Raw genomic sequence first — 18,679 nt, forward strand, 5'->3', positions numbered from 1 at the left:
AAACCCCTCACCTCCAGGAAAATGAGTGCCTAATCCCAGTGCAGTTAGTATGTGGTCCTTTCTTTAAATATTGATCAACAGTCAATCAGTTGTATTTATTAAGAATTTACTGTATTCAGAACACCATACTAAGTGCTTGGGAGAGTACAATGTTACAGGGTTGGTAGGCACATTCCCTGCCTGCAAGGAGTTTACAGTCTAGAGGAGGATTTTACGGGCTAAAAATCTCCAGGGATGGGGATTTCACACTCTGCAATGGTGGCCGATTTCCCCGTCATTCAATAAGTTGTTTCTTTGATCCAGCTGAAATCTCACCTGCTGCATTTTCAACCTTTTTCTGTTGATTGAAAACAAACACAGCGATAGCCTAGGATTCCTCCCCGTGGGTTTGCTGCCATCCAGGGGTTTCTCTGAGTGATGACCTGATTGCCCAGAAGAGCAGTTGTTTTGTATTCACATCAATCGACGGTATATACTCAGTCACTCTTACTGTGTGCAAAGCACTGTTCTAAGGGCTTGGGAGAGTACAACAATAGAGTTGATAGACACATTCCCTGCCCACAACGAGTTTACAGTCTTGGCACACTACTTTCTTACTTCAGTCCCTGAATAATTGTGAAGCAGTGTGGCTCAGGGGAAAGAGCCACTTGGGAGTCAGAGGTCGTGGGTTCTAATCCTGGCTCTGCCACTTGCCAGCTGTGTGATTTTAGGCAAGTCACTTAACTTTTCTGTACTTCAGTTACCTCATCTGTAAAATGGGGGTTAAAACTGTGAGCCCCACGTGGGACAACCTGATCATGTTGTATCCACTAGCGCTTAGAACAGTGCTTTGCACTAGTAAGTGCTTAACAAATACCAAAATTTATTTTATTTATAATTATTTCAGGGTGACTGGATTTCCTTGGGGGACCAGAAATGGTCACGGTGGACTTTTAGAAAATTAAAGCGGGACTAAAAAAATCAATGTATTATAATTATCATTGCTTATGTCATTATTATTGTTGTTACTATTATTATTGTTATATTCATTAAACACTTGCTATGTGCCAAGCACTGCTCTTGACCTGGGACAGAGGCAGTGCGGGGAGTGTTATGTCTGACTTCACTTGTGAATTTGACTATGAATGATGTTGGCAGAATTAACTTTATCCTTGCCCAAACAAAGTACAAGAAGAAAATCTGGCAATGGGCAACCTATTCGATCCACAGAGCATTAGACATCCAACCTGTTGAGCTTGAAGCTTCTTTGCTGAAGTATTGCCCTGGCATCTGGGCTTCTTTAAAAACAAATAACAATAACAGTAACTATGAACTTATTAAGTGCATACTACGTGTTCTTGAAGAAAATTTCATGGATTCTGTTTTGTGTTCAGGGAGGCTTGTCAGAGACAAGTTTGTTTCTGGTAGCATAGTAGGGAGTGGTGGTTTGAAGGGCTGAGTTTCCTCTACTGCCACTACTAATAATAATTATGGTATTTGTTAAGTGCTTACTATGTTCTGAACACTGTTCTAAGGGCTGGGGTAGATAAAAGTTAATCGGGTTGTCCTACATGAGGCTCACATCTTAATCCTCATTTTACAGATGAGGTAATTGAGGCCCAGGGAAGTTAAGTGGTTTGCCCAGCGTCACATAGCAGATAAGTGGTGGAGCTGGGATTAGAACCCATGTCCTCTGACTCTCAAGCCTGAGCTCTTTCCACTGAGCTACGCTTCTACTAATCAAGGCCAGCTCAACTTCAAGCAATACCGAGTTCCTTTACTTAGAGTTCACATTTGATCAAAGAGCACAATACAAGGTATATTCTCTAAGACAAGCAGCCATAATTTTTACTGTTAGCTGGCCAGGGCTTCTGAACTTGCTAAGGAAGGAATAGCTCCATCTTTTCTCAAACCTTACCATTCCAAGCTCCCTGATAAGATAGAGATTGGGTCAGGAAGCAACAAAGGAGGGAAGGATGATTGATGTGCCTACTTTCAGTAAATGGCAGCTTGAGGTCAGATAACATGGAGTCCAGGCCTAAAGACCCATCATATTTCACTCTTGGTATTCTACCACTCTTAAGGACCCTAGTCAGTGAAGTTACTCTTCTTCACTTAAATAAGTATGAGGCAATAAACAGGTCTAGAAGTAAAACAGCACCCAGACCTCTGTGCTTCCACAGTGTCAAATGTGATAAACATTGGGATGAGCAGCATGGCTTAGGGGCAAGAGCATGGCATTGGGAGTCAGAGGTTGTGGGCTCAAGGTTGTGGGTTCTGGCTCTGCCACTTGTTGGCTGTGTGCCCTTGGGCAAGTCCCTTAACTTCTCTGTGCCTCAGTTACCTCATCTGTAAAATGGGGATTGAGACTGTGAGCCCCATGTGGGAAAGGGACTGTGTCCAACCTGATTACTTTAATAATAATAATGTTGGTATTTGTTAAGTGCTTACTATGTGCAGAGCACTGTTCTAAACACTGGGGTAGATACAGGGTGATCAGGTTGTCTCACATGAGGCTCACAGTCTTCATCCCCATTTTACAGATGAGGGAACTTAGGCACAGAGAAGTTAATTGACTTGCCCACAGTCACACAGCTGACAAGTGGTAGAGCAGGGTTTTGAACCCATGACCTCTGACTCCCAAGCCTGTCTACAAGCGTTTAGTACAGAGCACATAGTAAGCGCTCAAGTAGATACCTGTATCCTCCCCAGCTCTTAGAACAGTGCTTGGCACATAGTAAGTTCATAACAAGTACCATAATAATTATTATTATCCCAAGATACCACAGATTGTGAAATTCACCTGTTGGTGTCAGTGTGACTGAAAAGACCAGAGTCTTAGACATACCGTACACACACAAACTTGTCTTTTATTTTGTGGTCATACTAAATGTTTGGAGGGACTGATGCTGTTTTCTCCTTCATCTTGTCTTTCGTCCCTTACAAAGTCTGTGCTTGAAGAAAGCTACTTCTTTCTGGATAGCAGTATGCCATGCTGAACTATCCTTAGCAATTGACTTCCACTTTTCAGCTGGGATGCAGCAATATTTGCAACTTTGTGGGTTAGAAACAAGACAATCAGGTCAGATATAGATGCTGTGCCACACAATACTCACACTGTAAAAGGTAAGGAGAGAAGGTACGTTATCTCCATTTTACAAATGAAGAAACTGAGGGCCAGTAAAATTAAGTGATTTGCCCAAAGTCACACAGAAGGTCAGCAGTGTAACTAGGATTAGAACCTAGGTCTCCTGATGACCAGTCAGTGCTCTAACCATTGGACCACACTGCCCCCTGGACTTATAGGGACAAGGATCCTCATACACCTTCTGGCTTGATTTTGCTGTTTCAGGATCTGTTCAGAAGCTTCCAGACCTCACCTGTAAAGGAGAATTCAGAACTGCAAACTTCCAATTGATGTCCAGTGGGTGGGTTCAGTCTCAGTGGGTGTTCTCACAAGGGATCAAGAACAGCTGGATGGTTCCCACCAATAATTGCCTGATTTTTCTCTTTAATATTTAGAGGAGGAAATAAATTTCCTTGTCTCTGGGAAGCGCAGCAATAATAATAATAATAATGTTGGTATTTGTTAAGGCTTACTATGTGCAGAGCACTGTTCTAAGCGCTGGGTCAGGGTACAGGATACAGGGTCATCAGGTTGTCCCACCTGAAGCTCACAGTTAATCCCCATTTTACAGTGTACCACACCGAGTGGACGCTCAACAAAAGCTACTACTATTTACTACTACTTTAATACTATTACGTGGGCCAAACCCCGAGAAAATATGAGCAACGTACTCTCGTGCTGGGGCCAGAGGTGGGCTGGAAGCATCCCGCTAGGCCAGGGATGGGGATTGTCTCTCTTTATTGCTGAATTGTATTTTCCAAGCGTGTACTACAGTGCTCTGCACACAGTAAGCACTCAATAAATACGATTGAATGAATGAATGAAAAGGGTCCACCCTCTGGAACTATCCAGAACCTCTTGTGATGTGAAATCTCATCGCTGTTCGCCCGCCTCGAGCCAAGTTTTCATTCCCGTCGGCACTAGAGACCAAAACGTCGTAGTCCCTCTGCATCACTCGCGGGGCAGCAGGGCAGCTGGCTGGCTCGGGCCAGATTTAACCGGCTGCCACGGAGCAGGATGAAAAGGCTCGTTTCTGATCGGGGGCTGGGATCCCCATGACCTCTTAAACCAAGCACACTTGGAGGGTGGGAGGAAGTCACAGAGCTGCCTTCATTTTATTAGAGAATGAAGCAGCACTTTGGTGGACTTTTATTAAAATGGAGCCAGAGATACCATTTCTCCCTTACAGAAATGTTCATCTCTAATTACTCAGACTCAAGCATTCCCTGCTGATCAAGCTTATCCCCCCTCAAACCCATTACAGGAAGATCTTTCTCCTCGAACAGTTCACGTTTTCAAGTAAAAAACAGAATCAAGTTCCAGAGACAAGCCACCTGCCCTGGTCCCCAACTGCCTATTCTATCAATGGAACTGACTGAATGCTGACCATGTGCTGAGTATCCACTTCCACGTTATTTATTATTGCTCCAAAGAAAAAGGAATGAGTTCCTTCTTCACCTGAGGTAGACTGTGAGTCTGCATCCCGAGAACTGAGAGGCCCTGCCTGGTACTAACCCTAGTGAGAATTGTCATACAGCATCATAGCCGCCCAAATCTACATCAAGTCGGCTCTAGGGACAAAGGAAAGGGGAGGCTGAGGAGGGAAAGGGGGGAACCAAGTTAAAAGCGGAAGATGTGAGAAGAGGGAGGCTCGGTGGGAAGAAACAGGGAGGACGAGAAAGGATTTGTCTCTTTAAAATCCTTCACTAAATCCGCTCCGGCTATGAATATGCAGCTCCGGCTGGTTGGTTCGGAAGGCAGAACGTGCACACGTCGGGGGAGAAAGTGAGTAGGCTTACAGTTGAGGACACGGGGAAACCTGGTCAGTTGGGAGATCGGCCTACGGCTTTGCAGAGCAGAGGGGCCGGAGGGGACGTTTCAGTCGCCTGCCCCACAGAGAGCCTGGTTCTCTGCCTGCCCTTGGAAAAAGTTCCCTTAAAAAGAGTTGCTGTCCTGATTTGGACTGAAAATATCTCTAGAAAAAAAGGTTTGTCAGCATCTTAAAAAATATAGCCTCACTCCTGGGCGAGTGACTCTCCTAGGGAGTGAGGGGGGCGGACACCAACCCCCAGTAAGGTAGCTTTGATGTCAGGGCATGGGAGAGGACCGGCTGAGAAAGAGCGGGGAACTCTGGGGGAGAGGAGAGAATGATGTGGAGACAGAAAAAGAGAGCGTGGGAATGAAAGAGACTACGTCGCCACACTCATCACAGCAGTGGGGACACAGAGAGGTCCCCTTGATGACCAGTCCCAGTGTCAATTACAAAACTCCAGTCACACTGGCCGCCAGAGACCCGGGAGAGTCACCGGAAGAAACGGAAAGCGCGGGCTGACCCGCTCGAGGTTGCGGGGTGCAGAGCCCCAACTCGGGCTCCCGACCGGCAGCCCACCAACGACGGGTCTCTTAAACCGGGTTCTGACCTGGAGTGGGCCCCGGCAGCGAGCCCAGACTGACATCAGCAAGCAGACTCCTTTATTCCAGCAGGGTAAGTGTGAAGATTTCCCTGTGGCAACCTTGATGTTTGAAGTCTCCAGTTTCTTAGTCACTGAGTCTCCTATCTTCTTTTTCCAGGTCATTTGGAAGATTGACTTGATGAGCTATTTCTAGCCTAGATTGTTACCTATCAGAATTCTGAAAGCTTCAGGAAAACAGCTCGTGATTCCCTTCAGGTGTTGTTACTCTTCTGACTGAAAGTCTTGGGCACCTGTCCTTAGGGAGGTCAGAGATGAGGCAATAGTTGGGAAGATTTTCTCAGGGTGTATGTGTGTGTGTGTGATATGATTGCTATAGGATGGAGATTCTCTTCCTCATCTGTGAGTGTGCAAACATTATGCCTGCCACCATTTTCATGTCTGCCTCTTGGGATCACAGTCTTACTGAAGGCTCTACCAGGAGAGACTCCCCATTTCTAATTGTGATGCAAAAAGCTGGCCTCTCTACAAACTCCATCCCCCAGCTCTCTGGGGCTCGGCCACAACCTCTGAGGTTTCATCTTGTTGGGTTTGAAAGTTGTTCTTCTATACTTCCTGTTTATATTTTCCCCATTTCAGCTCACCATAGAGCAGCTAATGATATTAACTGTGACATTTAAGCACTTATGTGCCAAGGCCTGTATTACACAGTGGGGTAGATTGAAGATAATCATGTTGGGCACAGGCCCTTTCCCCTTCTCTAAAGGGGAGGGAGAACAGGTGTTGAATTTCCATATTACAGATGAGGAAAAGGACACAAAGAGAAGTTAAATGGCTTTCATAAGATCACATAGTAGGCAAGTGGTAAAGGCAGGTTAAGAACTAGGCTCTCTGTTTCCCAGGCCCAACCTCTCTTTCACTAGGCCATGTTGCTTCTCGTGCTGCTACTGGATTATTCACAGAAAATCAAAATAATAACAGGGAATGCCCAGATAATCCAAGGGAGAAAAATGACTTGACACTGTATAGTTACTTGTCTGCTATATTTGTGTATGTGAGAGAGAGGGAGAAGAAAAAGAGTAAAGTATGGTAGTAAAATAGATCTAAGAACCACCCAGCACATACATGAGATTGGGGAAAGATCCCAGAATTCAGGCCACTGTACACTAATGCTGTGCTAGGGATCCATATCGCTACTGCTAAATTTAGCCTCATCCTCAGGAAGGTTTCAGTTAATCCAGCTTGAATCAATTAACAAGGCAAAGTGACACGCTGGGAAGGTAGGTGGAAAATTCAGATTGGGAAAGGGAAAGAAACATTTTTAAAATATCAAATATGTGGAGGGTGCAGCAGCGACTGAAGGAGAAACAAATACATCTCTCTGACAATGTATCCATTCTTGCAGTTAAGGTGAATTTTTTTATTTATTTGGGAGATGTTTGTTTCTCTGCTTCATTTTAAAATTGGGGTTGATTTCCAGATTTTGTGGTATTTTAAAAATTATAATTTTCTTCTAAAAATAGGCACAATTGTGTGATATGCTGTAGTTGTGGTTTATTTCCAAACTACAGTTCAATTTTATAAAGCTGTGGCATTTCCTGAATATTCTGATCAAAACTATTATTTTCATATTGAATTTCATTTTCCAGATTTATAAGACCATCTTTCTCTCAAATCAACAATTGTTTTGCTTCTCTTAGATTTTTGGGAAGCTAAAGAAATAAGAATTTTAATACATTTGTAACTGTAATTTCATTTTAGCAGATTGCCTTCCACTTGTTAGTCATTGCCCAACGTAGGAATGAAATACTTGACTCTCCCTCCAGTAGTCGAGGCCGGTAGAGTACTGGAAACTCTTCAGGTGTGACCCTGGGAGGGGTAATCAGGTCCGATGCAGGCCCACAAAAGGGTCTTTAATCAAAAGAGCCTGGCTATCAGTTTTACAGGTGGAATAGAGAGTCTATATGGTAAAACAAACAACTTTCCTGATGGTTAAACTGGCAGACTATTAAAAGGCCTGGGGCTTGATCATCATGTATCTTCTAAAAAAATACAATATTTTGTGAATACCTGTCATATTGTTGTGATCAATTTTGTATAACACAAATGCAGAGCTTTACTATTTCTTCTTGAACTGATGCCATTTCACTCCATAGGAGAAAATTTTTCCATAAAGTTTTAATCAGATATCTGCAAAAGTCACATTTATAGTCATGGCTACTATCAGCTGTCAAGTAAAAGAATATTGAAGAAAAACAAGAATTTTTAATATACTCTGGTTAAATTATCATGTTATTGACATGTGTAGGAATACAATGAAAGTGAAATGGTCAAGCAAAATACCATATTAAAAAGAAATCTTGTTTTCATTTACTTTGTTTTAAACTGCTACCTTGACAGGAGGAAATTTATGAGTTTTAGAAAAATAAGGATTTCTCGGGTTAGAGTGAACACTAAAACCAAGTGATCAACCATTCAATAAAGTTGCTAATTTCTGTCCACTTCAGGGGATAATTTAAAGCAAAGCACAAAAAAAACAGAGGTAAAACAATGGCATCCAGTTTTGTGGCTGTTTTTTAATAAACAGACATTATTCTAACTAAACAAAAGTTTTATGCATCTATAACCATCAAACTAATATTGTATTGCCAGAAACTTAACCCATAGCATCCCAGTATTTTCTAGGCTACTGATGCTTGTCTCAAAAATATTTGCAGAATTGAAAAAGATAATACCCCTAATGAGTCCGTAAAACTAAAATGTATTCTTACACTAAGCAATTACTTTCCATTGTCATTTATCAGGCAACCTACAATATTTAGCAAGCTATATTTCCTAAAACTATGACATGCAAATGACCCCAATAATTTTTGTCTCGTTTTATGCTGTCAAGTTGTTTCTGAGCCATAGCGACTCCATGCACACATCTCTCCTAGACCACCTCAGTCTCCATCTACTATCGTTCTGGAAGTGTATCCATAGAGTTTACTCGGTAAAAATACGGACGTGGTTTACCACAGCCTCCTTTTGGTGCAGTAAACTTGAATCTCTGCCCTCTACTTTCTTCCAAGCGCAGGTGAGATTTGACTTGTAGCAGGTTGCCTTCCACTCTCTAGCCACTGCCCAAGCTAGGAATGGAATGGGTATGCCTCTGCTTGACTCTCCCTCACACATTTGAGACTAGTAGGGTACTAGAAACTCTCCAGGTGTGACCCTGAGAGGATCAGTAATTTTTAGGGGAGATTTAAAGCATTAAATACTATTAAGTCAAGTAGCACTGCCATTTGAGGACTACATTTTGGAAATAAACACATTATTCAGCACATAAATGAACCAAGACAAAAATGAAAGAGAATAAACTACAACACTTTAAACTCTTTAAAGGAGTGGTGATACTTAAATCTAGAAGGTAAATCTATGTAAAAAAGTTAAAGGTAGTGCCCTTGTTTAATAATAATAATAATGTTGGTATTTGTTAAGCGCTTACTATGTGCAGAGCACTGTTCTAAGTGCTGGGGTAGACATAGGGGATTCAGGTTGTCCCACGTGGGGCTCACAGTCTTAATCCCCATTTTGCAGATGAGGTAATTGAGGCACAGAGAAGTTAAGTGACTTGCCCACAGTCACACAGCTGACAAGTGGCAGAGCTGGGATTCGAACTCATGACCTCTGACTCCAAAGTCCATGCTCTTTCCACTGAGCCACGCTGCTTCTCTAGCCACGCTACTTCTCTGTTTAGAAATAAGCACAAGACTTTTAGAAGGAAAAAGGAGAAATATGAAGGGCTAATCCTTTAACCTTAGATTCTGATCATCTCTCAGTCATCCCAGAACATTATTTTTCCTTGTTCAAACCACTTGGAACAAGTAGAGATAATCCAGAATATTATGTAATCTGCTTTAAAGCTTAAATGCTTAATTAATGTGCTAATTCACACATAAAAAGTTTTGAACAAAGGGCCAAAAGATGTGGATATGCTTCTCTTCCAGGAGAAGGGGGTGGTCCACAGCATCTAAGGCAGCTAAAAGGTCAAGGAGGATTAGGATAGTGTAGAAGCTGTTGAATTGGCAAGAAGATCACTGGTGATATTTGAGAGGGCGATTTCAGTGGAGTGAAGGGGACGGAAGCCAGATTGGAGGGGTATTTGAGACAGAGGGTGTAGACAACTCACTTAAGAAGTTTGGAGAGGAATGGTAGAAGGGAGATGGGGTGATAGCTGGAGGGAGCCGTGAGATCAAGGAAAGGTTTTTGTAGGATGGGGGAGACATAGGCATCTTTGAAGGCAATGGAGAAGAAGTTATCAGAGAGTGAACAGTTGGAGATGACTGTTAGAGAGGGAAGGAGGGAGGGGGCAAGGCTCTTTATAAGGTATAAAGGAATGGGGTTCTATGCTCATGTGGAGGGGGTGGCATTTGAGAGGAGGCAAGAGAACTCCTCTGGAGATACTTCTGGGAAGAATGGGAAAGTTGAAGAGTGGGCTGGAAGGAGGAAGGACTGAGGTGGGGCTGGGGTGATTTTAAGGAGCTCACACCTGATGGTGTTATTTTTCTTAATAAAGAAAATATCAGGACTTTACCAGCCCTAATGAGATTGTATTTCTCCCAGCCCTTAGTACAGTGCTTGGAACATAATAATCATTTACATCACAAGGACTATTCAAAGAGCTAGTACTATGTACAAAGGTAATAAATATTAAGGTTGCTGAGTGGTGATATTGATGAGGCACAACTTAATGAGTAGCAGAGTGGCTTAGTGGGTAGAGCATGGGTCTGACCTCACCACTTCTCTGCTATGTGACCTTGAGCAAGTCATTTCATTTCTTTGGGCCTCAGTCGCCTCATCTGTAAAATGGGGAGTAAGACGAACCCTAGCGCGACTGGGACTGTGCCCAACCTGAATAGCTTGTATCTACCCCATTTCTTGGTACAGTGCTTGACAAATATTAAGTGCTTAACAAATACCATAAAAAAAAAGATGACGATGAAAACAACTCACCCTCTCCCTTTTCTACTTGCCTCAGTGTGATTTCCTGTTTTTCACAGCATTAACACCTCAGTGTTAAATTCTGCCTTCCTACCTCTTGGCTTCTGCAAGCAATAGCAAAACTCCAGCAACTAGCTGAAGCTGCTTCTGCAAGCTGTGTAACTACAACTCAGACTCCATTTTAATTCCTTCCCCCTCCTCCTTCCCTGTTTGCATCTGTTGTAGGAATTGTGTTCTCGCCTTTGGAGGCACCTGGCCTTTCCCTGTTTAGGGGAGGACGGATCAACTATCTGGGGCCAGTGGGGGAAAGGACACGCCTAGGGCATGGTATGAACCCTCCATTGCCACCTCACTCCTGACCCACGGGACCAACCATGCAGGAAGTTGCTGCCTTTCCCCTATGATCCCAGAGGCTCCTATCAACTCTGCTTCAGCGCAGGGAATGACATGACCAAAGGCAGCATGCTGCCTTCTCAACTTCTAGAATATTGGAAAGGTCACAACTATGGCAGCAGCTGAAACTTCCTGGATTATGGGTCTGTGAGTTGTAAGGACCCTGAAATCCTGTCACTTCTTCTGTGTTTATTGTAATTTATGTCTTTTTTATGTTTGCCTTTCCTTAAGTGTCTGCCTCCTGCTCATCTCATTCTGAGATGGTGACGCCCTTGGGGACAAGGGAGCATATCTATATCTCATTTATGTATTAATATTTCAGTGTATAATACAGTGTTTTGTATTTAGGAATTGCACTAGGTGGTGATTCTGGGCAGAGCATGCAGGGAAGGATGAGAAGTTGAGTCCTGATCTCTGCACCTAGGAATACCACTGTAGAATCCTGGTCTTTGGTACAGCATCCTGGGCTCAGAGTTGTTTTTACGTTATTACGGTATTTGTTAAACTCTTACTATGTGCCAGCTCTTAATGTACTAAGCACTGGGGTGGATACAAATAGGGTTGGACACAGTCCCTGTCCCATGTGGGGTTCACAGCTTCAATCCCCATTTTACTGATGAGAGAACTGAGGCCCAGAGAAGTGAAGTGACTTGTCTGAGGTCACACAGCAGATGAGTGGTGGTGCCAGCATTAGAACTCATGACTTTCTGACTCCCAGGCCCGTGCTGCATCCACTACACCATACTGCTTCTCCATTGCCCATGAGTTTATCCATTACCCATAAGTCTTTGGGGTTGAGGGGCTGCTGTTCTGGTTCAGACTCCCAAAGGCCTTTGCACAATGTAGCTACCTCTCTAGAGAAGCCCTGAGCTGGCATGAGTTCAATTTTAACCTCAGGTTGAGGTGAAGGGCAGAGGGAGGTCCAGAACCAGATCAGGCGAGAACCACAGGAAGAGCTGAGCTGATGGTTTATTGGTTCCTGTTTCTACCTCCCCTCTCCTGCCCCGCCGCCCACCCCCAAATATTACTGCCTTGACTTCCTCCTGAACCCTAACTTGTCAGCAGGCCTCCTTGTCCCTCACAGTCCTCTCTCCAGCCCCGGCCACAACATGCTGGTCCTGGTCCAGCTGTTGTGGCTGCTCCTAGCTCTCACAGGTATGTTTTAACTCCATGAGCTAGAGTTATCTGTGAGGTGGGATTATCTGTGTGACTGCACTTGCCTGCCAGTGATTTCCTTGGTGACGGTTAATGTTTGTGTTTTCCTTTCCAGGATGCGAGGGTGCGGTGCAGCTGGTGGAGTCCGGAGGAGGCGTGAAATATCCAGGGGAATCTCTGCATCTCTCGTGCCAGGCCTCAGGGTTCAACTTTAGGGACTATAGTATGTACTGGTACCGAGAGGCTCCAGGAAAGTCCATTGAGTTTGTCGCCGGCATCAGTAGTGGGGATGGGAGTGATATAAGGTACGCGGATGCAGTGAGGGGACGATTCACCATCTCCAGGGACAATGCCAACAGCAGGCTGTACCTGCAGATGGACAGTCTAAAAGTGGAGGACACCGCCCGGTACATCTGCTCTGCACCCAGTGAGGAGAAACAGGTGGGGCCCAGACATAAACCCCTCAACTCCTCCCATACCAAAGGCCAGGAAGCTATTGGGGCAGCCGTTGCCACCGCTGAACAAAAGCATCAGAGAAGAAGTAGAGGACACCAGAAATCTCCCTTTTTTCTGCTACCTGCCTCCAGGTAAGCTATTAAAATATATTTTGCTTTACTCATCCCACCCCCCACTTCCTCTCCCCACTACCTCCTCTTCCCATACCCCACCCCCTCCTCATCTCCATGCCCATAGCACCCCTGACTCAGCTTTCACCCTCTTCCTCTACCAGGACTCCAAACCTGCCCCTGCCACATTTATTTAACACTTGTTCACCCTTACCCCATTCCTTTCTGTATTGCCCTGAACTTATTCATCCCCCATTCCAGCCCCACGGCATTTATGTACATCATGATGATGATCAAATGCTGTCATGTCATTTCCAAATCATAGCAACCACATGGGCATACCTTCTCTAGAACGTCCTATCTTCAGTAGTCATTCTGGTATGGGTCTCTATAGAGTTTTCACTTATGTACATACGTGTAATCTATTTGTATTAATTAATGTCTGTCTCCCCTATTAGACTGTAAGCTCGTCATGGGCAGGGAATGTGTCTCATACTGTTGTATTGTTCTCTCTCTCAAGGGTTTAGTACAGTGCTGTGCACAAAGTAAGTGCTCAACGAGTGACTGACTTCCTTGCCTCTGTCTCGTCTTTGTGGCCCAGGGAACTTCACTCAATAATGATAAAATAATAATGATGGTATTTGTTAAGTGCTTACTACGTCCTAAGCACTGGGGGGAGATACAAGGTAATCGGGTTGTTCCATGTGGGGTTCACAGTCTTAATCCCCATTTTACAGATGAGGTAACTGAGGGACAGAGAAGTTGTGATTTGCCCAAAGTCACACAGCTGACAAGTGATGGAGAGGGGATTAGAACCCATGACCTCTGACTCCCAAGCCCGTGCTCTTTCCATTGAACCACATTGCTTCTCATATGGTGGAGGAGGCAGAAGAGGGGCAGGGTCATTGGGTAGGGAAGGCTGGGAAGAAACCAACAGTGACAGGGTGGTGGCAGTAATAATCAACAAACAAACAAGGAGACAGAAAAAGATGTGGAATTTCCAGGCAGTGGCTCAGTGCAGAGGTTCAAAGTTTGAGGTTTATGGGCAGCGGACTGGGAAGTTGGAGTTCAGAAAACTCTGGAGCCATAGGGTTGAATATGCAAACTGAAAGGAAGCAAGTGAATTGGGGCAAGATGGGTAGTGTGGGATGAACAGGACAAACGGATCGATTTTTACAGTTGGATATTGTGGTGGTTACTTCAATTAGCTCCCACAATCAAGAGGAGAAAGAGGAAACTAGCATTAAACTCTTTGGAGGCCCTCCCTTTGAGAAATTTGATGAATACCTTGTATGTAATTTCTTGAAAGCAAATCAATAAGAAAGGACAATTGGGAAGGAAGTCAAGGGGCCAGAGAGTACGTGGTGGAAGATCTAGGCCATTTTGCGGTAACAATATTGGAGCCATGTCCCTTCTGCTCCTCCCACAGCCACCCAGTGTCTCTCCCTCAGGAAGAAAGCCTCCCCCCCCACCCAAACATCCTCTCTGTCCTCTGGAGGAACAGGGGTTGTGCAGGCCGGGAGTTATGGTAACCGACATGACATCCACTTGAGGAGTCAGGATACAGCATTCTGAGGCTCTGTGGGAGAACCCACTCCTCCAACTCCCAGGAGCAAGGGTGCAGTGTTTGAGGCTCACGGAGATGTGGGAAGCTCATGGGAACAACAGCACCAACTTCCTCGAAGAGTCTGAACACAGCATTATGAAGCTTGCTGTGTGAGGCCCTGCAGAGATGTGTGAAACTTGTGGGGATGACTCTCCTTGCCCCTCCTAAAAGTTGGGCTATAGCATTAGAAGCAGCATGGCAAAGTGGAAGAGCAAGGGCTTGGGAGTCAGAGGTCGTGGGTTCTAATGCCGGCTCCACCGCTTGTCCGCTGTGTGACTTTGGACAAGTCACTTAACTTTTCTGGGCCTCAGTTACCACATCTGGAAAATGGGGATTAAGACTGTGAGCCCCACATGGGACAACCTGACTACCTTTTATCTACCCAAGTCTTTAGAATAGTGCTTGACTCACTGGCTCCCAGGGTTTCTCCTCCAGCCCCTAGACCCGAGGATCTGGGATTTTTACCATATTTAATATACACTTAATAAGGAAACAACCAAAAAGAATCCAGGTTAAAACTTCTTTCCCTGGAACCTCAATACTTCTTGGTAGCAGTACCATCTTGCAAATACCATCATTATTATTATTAGAAGCCTCACGGGGAACCTCCAACTGAGGAGTCTGGACTCAACATTATGAACTTTGCAGGGGTATGGGAGCCTCCTGAGAGACAACCCCCAATCCCTGCTCCTAGGATCCATGATACAACACTGTGAGGCTTGCAAAAGAGCCGGGACCCAAAACTGTAAAGCTTCTGGGGGTATGGATACCCATCTCCCTTTCTACATCAGACTGCATCATATAATTGGCAGGTCCTTCTACAGGAACCAGCCAAAGGCCAAGACTCATTAAAAGATGACAACTAAATGAAGGACAAAAAGATAGGGGCACCCAGAAATGCACCCATAACCAAATCTACCACACTTTATGCAATTGACACCACTCTGCCCATTTTAATTAATAACATGAATGGGAATGATCACCATGGAGAATACTAGAGACTGAGTTTGCCAGGTATTATTTACAGCAATTGAAGTTCAAAAACTATCAATCAGATCTTCCCCAGGAAGCCTTCTGTGGCATTTCCATCTCCTACTTCATCCCCAATATCCTTGAGGAATAACCCATAACCTTCAATCTAATCATTTCATTAATTCATCCAAATCTTTTCAATCTTCTGACATTTTCTATGTACACGAGTTTCCCTGAGAACAAATTTCATTTGCACTGATAAAACTGTTTCATTTTGTTTGCTTTGAACATAGCACTTCGATATTGTCGGGAATTTTTAGCCTTCTATTCCAGCCAGAAAAGCCCCCAGGGTAACTTTAGAAGGGTTGGATCTGGGTCAGCCTCTGTTGGATCCTAAAGTGCTCCAGATTTCTTTTTTTTTTTTACTAGAAGTTTGTGGGGCATCCTACACACTGCTCTCAATTAATTAATTAATGTTGGTATTTGTTAAGCTCTTACTATGTGCAGAGCACTGTTCTAAGCGCTGGGGGAGATACAGGGTCATCAGGTTGTCCCATGTGAGGCTCACACTTAATCCCCATTTTACAGATGAGCTAACTAAGGCACAGAGAAGTTAAGTGACTTGCCCACAGTCACACAGCTGACAAGTGGCAGAGCAGGGAGTTGAACCCATGACCTCTGACTCCAAAGCCCAAGCTCTTTCCACTGAGCCACGCTGCTTCCCCTGCTTTCACAAGGTCTCTGCATCCCTGTTATTACTACTACTCTGGCTAATTCAGTCATTTCCTCAAGGCAAAGAAATCACTGGGACTACTATACTCTTACTCTTTCCAAGTTTGCCTGCAAGGAGCTCATGAATAAAGCAATTCCATCCGTGGCTCCCCAGACACTGTGACTCACTGGCTCCCGGAGCTTCTCCTCCAGCTCCTAGACCCGAGAATCTGGGATCTTTACATTATTTAGTATACACTTAATAAGGAAACAACCAAACAACCAAGTGACACCTCCTTTCCACAGAACCTCAGTACTTCTTGGAAGGTATACTGATGCTAGCATTCTTCTCCCTCTCAGGGACAGGAGCCTCACTCATCTAGAGTCCTGGCCACTAAACTTTGAACCTCCAGTGATCTTCTCAGATCGCTCTCTGTGTCCTGTATCCATCCAAGGTACAATGTGAGTTCCTGCTCTCCCAGGCAGACCAGTTCATTTCCCCTTACCTCAAGATGCACCAGGTGCTCCTCTTCTTCCCAACATGCCCCTCTATTTCTTCCCCAATCTTTCTTTCTCACTGGTAAGAATTACACTTCAGGGAAGAACTCTAAGGAATGATTCATACCTACTAAGTGTGGTCGCCAGTGAAACATGCCTTCACAAACACCTTCCAAGCTTCCAAAGGGTGTCCCCTTATGCTGGTGCTGTGGAATTGGAGAACAACAATTCCTTGTGATCTTAACTGCCCCCTCTTCAGAATTTTGGCTTTTTGAAATGACACCCCCCCAAAGATGAAGATCATCATGAACACTATTAGTCCTGTCAGTACCATCTACTTCAAATTCTACCATCTACTTCAAATTCTGAAGACAACTATTTATAACCATATTTATAAACACAAGCAGTTGAACATATCCACAAGGCATTTGAACATTACAAATGTTGAACATTACACAAGGCAGATGTGTTTTGTGTGTGTGTGTGTGTGTGTATTCCTTGTGTTACTGTAGAATGGAAGGAAATAAAGGAAAAATGAAGGGAAATGTTACTGAATACAATAATGGGAGAAAGTGTCAAACAGCAGTAAAAGAAAGAGATTCAATTCATTCATTCATTCATTCACACATATTTATTGAGCACTTACTGTGTGCAGCTAGTTCAGTCTTATCAGGTTCATCCGTTGAGCTCCCTACAATCATTCATTATCAGTTTTGAAATCTTCCCATTTCTTCTGCTTCATTAATATGAACAGTGAATGTATTTTGTGTCTGTATATTTCATATAATATAGAATGAGATTATTTTATTCTTTGGTTGGTCTCCTTGATTTCCCACCTTCATCATCTGAGTCTGGCCTTGCTCTGCTCCTTCTAAGATCCAGAACTTTCAGCCTTCTTGCCTGCACTCAGGTCCAAGACCTCTACTCTCTGAAACTCCAACAAGCAAAGCATTTATGGTTTCAAGCCCAAGGGTGTCCCATGCTCACTCACCGCAAAGGCAGGTTTCTCTGCTTTGTGGAGGCAAGTTGGGGTCAGGGTCAGGTTAGGGTAGAGCATCAAACCTTCCACTTGGTAACTTACCTTTCTTTGTGCCAGGAAGAGAATTGAGTTGGCTGGCTCCTTTTGGCCATATTGTATCATTCTGCCTCCCTACTGACCATCCCAGGGAAGAACAGGGTTGGACAAAGTTCAAGGTGTGGGAGAGCAGAGCTTTGGAGACCCATTGCAAGCTGAGGGGATGAACTCATGGGTGAGTAGAACCTGTATTTACAGAAGCCTAGTCCTCAAACCAGGCCACTCCCAAGCCTGAGCAGTCTTCCATCACCAGTTCTGCCAAAGTGATGTGGCTTGGGTGTGACTAAGGATGAATCAGAAGAGAAATGTCCCCTTCAGGGTATTATCTACTCATGATCCACACTTTGTGTTAAACATCAGGAACTTTTTGATAAAGGATATTGACATCTATTGGCCACTTTCCAAGTTCATTTATCTGTATCCCATTGCTACCCCTCCACAGAGAAGTATAGAGTTGAAAACACCCAAACAGCAGCTCATTCCAGTCCAAGCGTCTTTATTCTATTCCCTTGCAGGAGACTTCAGAGCATGTCAGCAGGTAAAGGTGCTGAGCACATGTGGCCTACAAATTTGGCATTATATAACTTCTGGCTGTGTGTGCAATCTCTTTTCCAGGCAATTACCCTGTTGTAAGTCCTCCCTGGTCTTCCATTTGTTGCTAGATCATCAGTATGTTCCAGCATCAAAACAGTGTTTGCTCCTCCTGGGGGGATTCACTCGATCTGTGACCTTTGGACATTTGATATTTGCCTCATCCCCACCTCTACAGCACTTGTGCATGTATCTTTAAATTATATATTATAAATTATTTATTTATATTAATAACTCTCTCCCCTCTAGACTGTAAGCCTGTTACGGACAGGGAGAGTGTCTGCTAATTCTGCAGTATTGTTCTCTCCCAAATGCTTAGGTTAGTGCTCTGCACATAGTAAGATCTCAATAAAGACCACTGATTGACTGATATGCTGGGATGAGCCATTCTGGGTTTGCTGCCATTACATGGACTTGAGCACTGGGAGGAGGCAAGACACAGGGGCTGAACAGCCCCTGGACTCCAGAGTGCAGGGGTTTGAAGCATAACGCCCCCCAACAACCCCTTCATTGCTTTGGGGAATAGGAAGGAAGAAGGAAACTGGTGAGTGCCAGGCTGAACTCTGCCTACTCCTCAACTTCAGAAGGTATTGGGTCAGAGAGGAGAGGTTG

General features: G+C 44.3%; 1 non-coding gene and 1 gene segment (V, D, J or C); one reads left to right on the forward strand and one right to left on the reverse strand.

Moving 5' to 3' along the window:
* Nucleotides 1-8,603: 8,603 nt before the first annotated feature.
* LOC114809281 lies at nucleotides 8,604-8,741 on the reverse strand. The gene has a single exon (XR_003757068.1). It is a non-coding gene; the product is annotated as a small nucleolar RNA SNORA7 (small nucleolar RNA).
* A 3,234-nt stretch (nucleotides 8,742-11,975) lies between these two features.
* LOC114809230 lies at nucleotides 11,976-18,250 on the forward strand. The segment is given in 3 exon segments: nucleotides 11,976-12,048; nucleotides 12,164-12,635; nucleotides 17,498-18,250. Coding segments are annotated over 3 exon segments (579 nt in total).
* Nucleotides 18,251-18,679: the final 429 nt, after the last annotated feature.

Source organism: Ornithorhynchus anatinus, chromosome 2, assembly GCF_004115215.2.
Source record: "Ornithorhynchus anatinus isolate Pmale09 chromosome 2, mOrnAna1.pri.v4, whole genome shotgun sequence".
NCBI lineage: Eukaryota > Metazoa > Chordata > Mammalia > Monotremata > Ornithorhynchidae > Ornithorhynchus > Ornithorhynchus anatinus.